General features: G+C 51.0%; 1 protein-coding gene across 1 annotated transcript; it reads left to right on the forward strand.

Moving 5' to 3' along the window:
• The first annotated feature begins 4894 nt into the window (after positions 1 to 4894).
• LPAR2 (lysophosphatidic acid receptor 2) lies at positions 4895 to 9089 on the forward strand. Its single transcript, XM_010221795.2, has 2 exons — positions 4895 to 5630; positions 8738 to 9089. Exons 1-2 carry the CDS (start codon positions 4898 to 4900, stop codon positions 9037 to 9039), a joined length of 1035 nt encoding a protein of 344 aa, XP_010220097.1. The 5' UTR covers positions 4895 to 4897; the 3' UTR covers positions 9040 to 9089.
• Positions 9090 to 10521: the final 1432 nt, after the last annotated feature.

The raw sequence follows: 10521 nt of genomic DNA on the forward strand, positions 1-10521 counted from the left end.
AGCAAATGTTAACTCGCGTTCGCTCCAGGGCCCTGGAATGTGTTTGTGCGATTTGCTCCTCCGTGTATGTCTAAAACAGCCATAAAGCCCCAAAAGCCCCCGTCTTGCAGCTGGTATCACCAGTCTCAGGTGATGGTTACAGGTTCCTCCTTTTACCTCAGGTTTCTCTTCAGGGAACTTTCCCTTTCCTCAGTTCTTGCCCCTTTCCTATCAGCGCAATCACTGTCCACGCTGTTTTATTCTTCCATCTCCACCTCTGGGAGTGACCTGCTCCCATATATTGGCTCCTCTGTTAATGATTCCTCGGGTTTTCGGCCCTATCTCTCCCCTTTTGTGTTGGGCCCTCTCGGTAAATCTCCCTGCTTTGCTCCGGGGCGTGAATCAAAACGAATGGATGTTGCAAACTCCGTGTTTTTCCTTCCTGATTTATACAGCTGGGCTATTGCTGGGTACTCCTGGTATCTATAAACACTTAACACGTAGGATAATCTCAGGAAAATGTGCCAAGGACCAGCTAGACAGACAGAGGGGAAGTTTGAGCTCGTTTTTGCCTCTTTCTGGCATCCAATGCACTTGGTTAAAGTGAGGGAAGCTCTTCCAGCCCGTGCCTCGGTTTCCCTCGTCCCCTGGCATCTTTTCTCCGCGCTGCCACTAAACCTCTCCCTTCTCCCCCTTTTCACCACCCTGATCCAAGGTTTCTTGTGCTGCGCGGGGTGAGTGGGGCTTCCACAGCGGGTGCGAGCGCTGGATCCTGACCCAACAGCCCGCTTGGGATGTGGGTCTTCAGCACCACGTTCCGAACGCCCGGAAGGGGAGCTGTCCCAGGTCAGGCCCCCTTTCCCAATGCGCCAAAGGGACGCGCGTGTTTCCTTCGGAGGACGATCCCCTCCTTTTTCCGCGGGCAGAGCAGGAATGAGGCGCTGCCGCGGGGCGAGCTCCGGCCAGGAGCGCCATCCCGGCCGCTCGGAGCAAACCCGTTCCAGCCGCACCGGCCCAGCGCTCGGAAAGCCGCTCCGGCCTCCCTAAAGGAGGCTCGGACTCGGGTTACAGCTCCGGGATGGATTCCCGGCTCCGTGTGCGGCCGGATAAGGCCCGCCTAGGGGAGGACCCAAGGAGGGCCGGGCTCCGCAGGGCTCTTGCAAACTCGCCTTGCAGCAGCAGCTCGAGCTGTCCCGGAGCCGCTCCGCTCGCCTTCAACTTTCCTGGGAAAATCCCTTGGAAAAAAGCGCCTCGATGCTCCAGAAATGAGGAGCTCTCGGCTGAGGAGCCGCCCCGGTTTCCTGCGGCGGGGAGGCGGATGCTAAATGTCAGGTTCGGATGCGGTGGTGGGGCTTGCAGGTAAGGACGCCGCTCTCCGGAGCGAAACCTTTTACTGTTTACGGCTTAAATGAAAAGGAAAAAAATACAAGGGGGCGGGAGAAGCAGGAACTTGCATGTCTGGCCATGTAAATTCATGTGCAGCGGCGAAACAAGCTGGATTAGAGTCCCTGGGAGCCGAGTTAGCCTCCGGAGAGCCATTGTTCTGTTTGGAGCAGCACAGATTGTGGTTATTAGTGGGAGAATTAAATTCAGCCGTTTCCACCCGACGTTGGCAACGGGGCCGCTCGCGAGTATTGTCCATCTTCCCGGGGTGAACGAGCGGGATTTCTCCCTTTTGCGAGCAAGGAAAGGGGAAAACCCAGAGCATTTGGGTTCCTCCTTTCCGTGTAAAAGGAGGCTGAACTTACCGTGAACCCAGCGGGGCGATGAGCAGAGCAAGGAGGAGGGCGGCTTGTGCGTGGGGTCGCAAGGAGAGGGGCACGGGGGACCCTCGGGAAAGCAGCCGTCGCTGTGTGCAACTTCTTTAAGCTAGCAAACACCGGTAAGGAAAAATCCTGTGGTTTCGGGGGAGCCCTCGGAAGGAGGTGCTCGGACACCGAACAAAAGATTCACCGGCTCCTTTGTGCATCATGGCACCGGCCGGGCTTTCTATCCGCTTGCTGCTGTGGGCAGGGTGGTGCTTTTTCCCCGACCATTCGCGGCACCGGCTGCCCTTGCTGCAGAGCCCCAAGGTCAGTTTTCGAATTGCAGAGCGGCACAGAAACGGCCCACGAGCTGCCAGGAGCGCTCGGAGGCTCCGACCTGTCAGTGCCTCCCGCTCCCCACCCAGCTCAGGCTTGCAGGGATCCAGTTCGGAGCCTCCCCGCGTTTTGGAGGGATTTGCAAACTCTCCAACTTTTCCCTGCGTTCAAAGTGGCTGTTGCATAAAGTAGCAGTGGAGAAACTGTCAGCAGAGTTAGTGCTTGGGACAGGAGGTTTACGGGGCCTCTCATAGCTGCTGAATCCTTAATTTTCACAAACACATTAAAAAAAAGTAAGATTATTCTCCATTATTTTAAGCATTAAACATAATTCTTATCCCAATCTAATTTGTCATGGTGCCGAATTAAAAATGCTAGGTTAGAAACCCAGATCTATCAATGTGTTATTTTAGCTTGGTATTTCAGTACTTATGAAATATCTATAGGAAACACGCATGGTATAAGATGTCTTCATGCTCCACGGAGCAGACAAGTGCCCATTCCCTGATGATCCTCATTGCATCCGCTGGCTCTTTCTGTAAATTGAGGGAATGGGAGCAAGGAGGAAGGAAGAAACTTGGGCCCCTCCACAGCGAAAAGGTGGAAGGAGCTAAATGGCCTTTGGCAGCTGCTCTGCACCCCGATGACACCCTCGTCCCTCTTGCAGCCACCTCTTCCCTGCCGCCTTCCGAAGGGATCCACATGTGCAACCTTACCAAGCTGGAGTGATTCATCCGGCTTCATTAGCGATTTCCCTCTTGATTAGGAGTTTAAGGGTCAGAGGAAGCCTTGGAGATAGCAGTCTTGGAGATAGGACCACTGAAATGCCCTGCCCTGGTGACCATCTACCTGCTGGCCATTCTTAGTGGTGGTGTTCCTTCTATTCCAAACTTCCCTTCTTTCCTTATTTTCCCATTATTTTCATCGTTCAAGCCCAAACTCCAGTCATCTGCCAACTCGCCCCGTGTCCGCAGAGCCTCCTTGGTTGTCTTCATCCCCTGAGCTGCACTTGGACCATGTCTCCCTCCTAAACATTTCTGTACCTTGGCATCTACAGACACTCTATCATTGACTCTTCCCTCCTTTTCCTTTCCCACCATCACTTGTAAGAATAATGGTATTCCGTGGATTGCAGAAAGATCGTTTTTTAAGGGAATTAGCTGGTGGCCGTAGAGCTTTTTCACCCTTTGGCAGCCACGAAGCAGCTGGGATCAGAAGTCCAGCTCTGCAGGCCCAGTCACGTTGTTTGCACAGGCCGCGCTGGGTGCGGTGCAGGCAGCTCCGAGCTGCTCTGCCTGTTCCTAACAACCGGACAACAACAGCGAGAGCGTCCGGGCAGGCTGAGCTGCTGCTGCATGGGACGTGCGTGGAGGAGGGTGCAGCTAGGGAAGGTTGCTGAGGTTTGGGGTTGTGGTTCAGTGGGGACGAAAGGGAATTGCAAGTTGGGAGCTCGGGGATCCTCGGAAGAGGATGGTGCTCCTGCTGCCTGGCCTCCGTCTTGCTCTAAAACGGGAATGACGGCCGAGCTCATGGGAGGACACGGGGAAGCAATGACTTAATGCGTAGAACACACGAGAGGAAGGAAGAAATGTGTCATCTCAGAGGAGCTCCGGCGCTGCGGGCAGAGAGGCTCCAAACCAAGGCTGCCCTTTCCAGCAGGGAGAGCAGCCAGCCCCGACTTGAGCTTTCCAAGCCCTTGGTTAGGAAAAGGGCATGAATTCCTGGTACGTTGCAGGGTGTAATAACCAGGGTTGCTCCCATCCCTCTGGCTTGTTCACGGGGCTGTATTTTTCCCCCCCATGGTTATACAACAAGCTTAGTCTGCTCAAGGAACTCGGTTACTCTTTCCATAACCCATGTGGCAGGTGCCAGAGTTTTAACTTGCTTTTTCTTTGCTGCTTCGGGGGACACAAAGTTAGATCAGCTGAGAAAGGCTTTGCAAATCAAGCCTTGCTAGTCTGGTGGAGACAAATAGCTGGTGTAAGTCTTGTTTCAGCAGTGTCTAGTGCTGCAAAGAAATGTGAAAAGCCCTTCTTGATGCTAATACATCTTCTCCTATCGAGTTTTCCCAGTGTGTTCAATGGGTTTTGGATTGCAGCCTTGCGATGCCTTCTGGATCTGGGAAGGAAAGAGGGAGCTAGGGGCTATCCAGCTTTTCCAGCCCCATGGTAGTATGTGTTAACTTCATCCTATCATTTATTAATCGAGGCTAAGGGGTGGTTTCCAGACCAGATTTAGGTAGTCTCTGCCTCTTGCCCTGGGCTTGAGAAGAACTTGTCTGAATCACAGACAACGAATGTAATGAATCATGAATCGATGAATCTAAAGTCTAGTGAATCCTATTAGACTTTAGGATAAAACTACCCCGAGCACTGCAGCAGCTGGGAAGACTCTGAGCCTTCATCAGAGCCCTGCTTAGTGATTGACTGTCTGAAACTTCTCTGCTGCTGCTTTGTTTTCACATTCCTGAGGCAGGACAGCTGGGACAAGAGCAATAGTTTTGTCTATGACCCCCACAAAACTACTCAGACTGGGGCAGGGACAACCTCTTGTTAGACTGGGGCAATCCTCCTGTCTCTCCTGAGTGTTCAAGGTTTCTCTGCATCCTCAGTGTAACTTTGGGGACGGGTGGTGGGTCTACCCATGAGATGTAGAGTCCTGTTTTAAGGTTGGAAATGGTTTCTTGGTGTTTCTGTTGCTGTTTCCATGTGCTTCAAGCTCTGCTCTCACCTCTGTCTGGGTCAAAGGCAGCTCCCCGGGTGGTGCTAGCTCAGTGTGTTGGTGTCTGTGGCCAGAAGAAGCTAACGAGACTCTCATCCATCTTTAGGACAGCAGCGATGAAGCACTGTTTCTACAATGAGACTGTGGGGTTCTTCTACAACAACAGCCGCAAAGAGTTGACCACCTACTGGAGGACAAAGGACGTCCTGGTGGTTGCCCTGGGCTTGACAGTGAGTGTCATTGTGCTCCTCACCAACCTGTTGGTCATCACCGCTATTGTCATCAACCGGCGGTTTCACTACCCCATCTACTACCTGCTGGGGAACTTGGCGGCTGCTGACCTCTTTGCTGGCATTGCCTACATGTTCCTCATGTTCCACACGGGGCCCAGGACGGCAGAGCTCTCCCTGAAGACCTGGTTCATCCGCCAGAGCCTGCTGGACACCAGCCTGACCGCCTCGGTGGTGAACCTGCTGGCTATAGCTGTAGAAAGACATCAGACTGTTTTCACCATGCAGTTACACAGCAAAATGTCCAACCAGCGCGTGACCATCCTCATCTTCTGCATCTGGGTCACGGCCCTGCTGCTGGGGCTCATCCCGTCCTACGGCTGGCACTGCCTCTGCGCCCTGGAAAAGTGTTCCAGGATGGCACCGCTCTATAGCAGGAGCTACCTGACCTTCTGGGCCGTCTCCAACTTGGTCATCTTTCTGATCATGGTGGTTGTGTACACCCACATCTTCATCTACGTCAAGAGGAAGATGACCCGCATGTCCAAGCACACCAGTTTCCACCCCCGCTACAAGGAGACCATGATCAGCCTCGTCAAGACGGTCACTATTATACTTAGTAAGTCTACGTGCTCTGCTTAATCTCCATTACACTTTGTGTTTCTTGTGCGGGGCTGGAGGGGTGAAGCACTTTAGACCTTCTTTACATGATGGAAAGCAGGATGAGCAGATGGCCTAGGTGACAGGGAAGGAATCCGAAGGTTGTGTCCAAATCCTACGGACCATTTATTGGAATAGAGCACTAAGCCCCTGTCAGCTGTGGTGTCTTTTAAGTCCTGGTCTCAGTCTGCTCTGGTGAAAGTCCCTGAAAACTAAATTACTCTGATAACTGCATCCCCAGCAGCGCTCGCTGCCCCAAGTTACTGTCTATATTAGCAGTTTCTAGTGAGATGGGAGTAGATCAGGAACTAGAAGTGGCTTCTTTGGAGCCTCAACCTCTCCAGGATATTTAGTTTTGCTCGGATAGACGTTGTTCCGCCCGGTGCTGTGCATCTTAGGAAGCGGGCCAAGCTGCCGATAAAAATTCACATTTATATTGAAAGCAACAGTTCTGCTCCACGGGTCTGTGGAGTCTAACCCCACTTTTGCCCTCTTTTTATGATTTCTTTGTATGGAGGCTTCTGCTCTTTAACCCCCAAGCAGCAGCAGGCCGGTGTAAAGAGCTTGAGGGTGTCTGAAAGCCGTTCTATCTCTATAAAATACTAGTGATCTAACAACAGAGGCTGCTGCACCCCTGCGCTTTCAGCGGATCGGTTCTGATTTCTTCTAAACTGTTTTTGTCTCGTATTTTAATATATAGGTTTTTTTGTTTGTTTGTTCTTGGTGAAAGAAATCAGGGTGTTCGGGTCTTCCGCGACCCAACTCGGCTCCGGGCTCGCGCTCCCAAGCCTTTGCTTGCAAATCTTTCCTGATAAGTGCAGAATTTGCTCCGTCAGGAAAACCTTGTGGCTGCAAACAAAGACTCCGGCTCCCTTGCAAACTCCCGCTGGCAGAGCCGGCTCGGCGGGAGGAGGATTGTCGGGAAGAGCCGTCTGGCTCCTCCGCGGATCCCTGTGGGGGGCACGGGAGCCTGCGTGTCCTGTTGTGACTTGTGAACAACGAAACTGGGGTATTTTGCCTGTTCTTGCCTGTGCGGTTGTCCGCTCCCCTCCTTTGCAATCGCTCTCGTCAGCAGGGCAGGGCGCAGCAGCCCGGCGGATGCAGCGCGGAGCTTGGGAAGAGCCGGAGTTGCTGCTTTGGGTGTTTTGCGGAGTCGAGAGCGGGGAAACGCTTGTTTTGTTCCCCCCTTTCCTCCCTAAACAAATGGTTGCCCAGGGGGGTCGGCAGGATTGCTTAATTTTACGGGACCTCCCAAGATCAACCAGGAGGACGGGATCAGTAGGATGGGAATCCTGGCCTGGAAGAAAAATAAAATGCATCTCCTTGTCCTGGGAGGTCCCTTTCTTCTGGATACCTGTTTTCCTGGTTCTATCCTTTGCCTTGAGGCAGGGAAAAGTTTGGGTCGGAGAAGGTTCAGAGCAGATGCTGCGGTTTTCCAAGGAATTGGACAGAGCAGGCGGATGCCTCGTGTGGAAAGCGGTGAGGGGGGTGCTCGGACCCTTGTGATTCCTGTAATCTAATCCAGGCATTTGTTGTTTCTCCAGTGGGGCAGTGCCAGAAGCGGTAGCGAGTTCCATACAGGTCCTTTTGCAGGAGGAAATGCAAGGAGCAAGAGAGAGGGTTTAATTGCTCAATGTGGGAAAATACCTTTCGGTTCAGGCTCGAGGCCCGCACAATTGCCTGCAGTTTTCTTCCTCCCCGTGAAAGCCCTGGTTTAAATCCTCCTCCACCCTAATCCCTGGCCTTCTGCAAAGTTGGACTCTGCACAGGAATACTTTGCACCTTATGCATCAGAGGGTGTAGCTGGGGAGTGTGAGGAAGCCAAGGGAGCAGGGGAAGCTCTGTGTGTGTCACCCAACGTGAGGTTTATCCTCCAGGTTGTGGGCATTAGGAATAGGTGCAGAAACCTACCTGAAAACCAGCAGTAACTCATCCAAGGTGCCTCTAGAAACCAACGGCAAGTTTTCCTGCAGATTAGTTTTGCAGGGCAGGATCTTAAGGATGAGCCAATGGCACAGCTGAGTCACTAGGGAGCATCCTGGGCAGGAGTTACTCAGAATTTGGTTTTCTTTCTGAATACTGTAGTGCCCGTTAAGGAGCAAATCAAACAGATTTGCAGTCACAGGCCTAAAATTTTGGCTACCTGTTCAGTGCTGCCATCTCTGGAGCCAGTGTCTGCACAGGACCTTCCATTGTGGATAGTGAAAACCTGACTGTAAAAGTTACATGGCTGGGCAAAGAGGTCTCTTTTCAAGACTCAGGTTGTCCAGGATCTCCTTTCATGTCAGCTAGGAGTCCATTTCTTCCCTTTTTTTGCTACATTTTAAACAGGACAAGGCAAAGTCATGTTTGCGAGTGCAGAGAAGCCGCCTGGCCCACGTGTGAGGGCTGCTCTGCTGCTTCCACAAAAAGGCTTACACGATACAGTTGCCTGTAACCAGCAGGGAACATATCTGGAAATTGAGGAGCTCCTTTGTGTTTTGTTGACTTGCCACCAGTGCAGCGTTTCATTTAATGAGTGCCTTAAATCCAGCCCCTCATTCTAGCCCTTCTAGCTGGTTTTCTTTGCTGGCAGCTGCTTTGCAGTCAAGGGTGTAGCTGCAAAGTTCCTGGGGAGTCTGTTCTTTTCCACCCTTTCCCAGGAGACCCAGCAGGGCGTAAGACGTAACCTTACGCACCGAGGGGTGCGCGCGCCATTTACGTCAGCCTTAAAGTTAAAATCACCACCGTAAAAAGCGCAGGGGCTTAGGAACCGCAGGCGCCTCCCAGCGCACCGTGCAAACTAGCAATTACCCCTTGGCAAAGAGCTTTGCAGGTGGGGGCAGGAACGTGGAATTGGCCCGACTGACTCAGCCGTGGAGCCCGTCCAGCTCCGTCTTCATGTTGGCCGCCCCATTGTTTGGTTATTTTCTTACCGTGGTCGAAAACATATTTCACTGAACTGCCCCAAATGTTGGCTGGAATTCCAAACTTACCCTGGTTGTTTCCAAAGAGCGGCGATTCCCTTGGGGGAGCGGCTGGGCAGGGGACCTGCTTTTTCTCTAACGAGGGTTCTTCTCTTTCCAGGCGCCTTTGTCATCTGCTGGACTCCAGGACAAGTCGTGCTCCTGCTCGACGGCTTGGGCTGCAAGAGCTGCAATGTTCTAGCTGTGGAGAAATACGTCCTTTTGCTGGCCGAGATCAACTCGTTGATCAACGCTATCGTCTACTCCTACAGGGACAATGAGATGCGCAGCACCTTCCGCAGGATCCTCTGCTTCGTCTGTTACAGGAATTCCAGATACACCCCGACAGTAGTGAAGTTAAACACCACAGACCGCAGGACACTTTCTCAGAACGGGCACTTCACTGTGGACTCCTCTATTTAGTTGCTCAGTGCTGGGTTTGTCTCCACTGGTCAACAGCAGCCCTTGTGTGACCAAAAAGCACAGAGACCGAGTGACCTGCTTCCAAAGCAGCACTGACTTCTTTTATGTTTGAGCATCAATATTTGTATGAAATACTTGCCATCCATATCAGGACAAGAAGCTTTTAAGGAACTGAATGGTGCATTAATTAGGACAAACGTACTTTGCGTAGCATTCTTATTAAAGACTGCTATTTTAATGCCAAATTGATTTTAATTTAGCAGCATCTAGAAGTATGCTACAAGCAACCAGAATCCCCTGTGACCTTCTCTCCTTGAGTGTGGGTTTTTTTGGTACTTCAGTATTACTGCTTTGTGAAATAGTCATTCCAATGACAGCATATTCCCGAGTCAAAGCCCAAAGCTCCCGAGCTCCACTCGCTGCTTCCTAAACGGAGCCGCTTGCTGTTTCTCAAGGGAGTCTCCAGGTTGTGTCCGACCACTTTCCAAAGTCGCATCCTTCTAAAGAGAAGGAATTCAGAGAGGAATCTGGTAGTGAGTTACTTCCCGAGAAGCAGATTGTGGCTCTTCCCAAGTGTCTCTACTGAATTTCCAAGTCTTGTGGGATATATGAGGAGCACTTTCCGAAAATGTTGCGTGGTGCCTCAACTAACTGCAGTTGTTTGTTCTGTTACATGGTACTAGGTGGTATTCACAAATTAATTGCCTTTTCCTAAATGTGGAGTGAGTCGTATTCCCATGAAACCATCCTCCTACTCGCCGAAAGCCCTTTGGGACAAGTTTACATTAGATTCCAAGGCAATCACTACTTTGCCTTAGGTTTTAATGTGCAGTTTGTAATTAACAGCCACTGTTCAAATAATGTGTTAGCCATCTGCTCAAATGTAATGTTTCTCTCAGCAAAGCGTCGTAAGAAATTAGCAGTATTATTTAACGTTAGTGAATGTAGGACCTAGCTCTCTGCTGAGTAAATCAATTTACTGCACTTGAAATAGTGTAAACTGGCACTCTCGTTTTGGAGACCATGACTGGAGGACAGACGTCTTGCTGGTAAGAGAATATTCATGATTTGACCATGAAATTGTAAATAATTCTCTGGGTTTTGGACCCCAATGCTTTGTGAACAACGTGGAAGTGCCTGCATCGATCAAATCCCAAACTAGCTTTTACCGTGGGCTCCCCAGTGGGAGCAGAGAGGCCAACAGGAAGCAGTGCTTAAATTCTAAATTTAAAGGCTTTGTTACAAAATTTTCAGTGTTGAAAAAGGAAATAAATAAAGCCTGGTTCTGTCAGATCACCTCAGCTAACTTTGCATTACGAACACGTAACTTACCTGGGGGATGGAGTCCATGTGGATTTCTATTCATCTACAGACTTAAAACCTGGGGAGCGGAGCTAAGAGCATGGATAATGTTTTCTTTTTTTGCCAAAGATTCCTAAATCTGAATATTTTCCAGTGAAAATGCATACTCGGGAGTCAGGC

This window comes from Tinamus guttatus, unplaced genomic scaffold (assembly GCF_059628265.1).
Source record: "Tinamus guttatus ecotype Peru unplaced genomic scaffold, ASM5962826v1 Tinamus_guttatus_pri_ptg000617l, whole genome shotgun sequence".
In the NCBI taxonomy this organism is placed as follows: Eukaryota; Metazoa; Chordata; class Aves; order Tinamiformes; family Tinamidae; genus Tinamus; species Tinamus guttatus.

Coding starts and splice junctions, on each gene's coding strand:
- LPAR2 (XM_010221795.2), top strand. CDS start 4,898: ATGAAGCACTGTTTCTACAATGAGACTGTGGGGTTCTTCTACAACAAC. Junction 5,631..8,737: donor GACGGTCACTATTATACTTA/GTAAGTCTACGT, acceptor TTCTCTTTCCAG/GCGCCTTTGTCATCTGCTGG.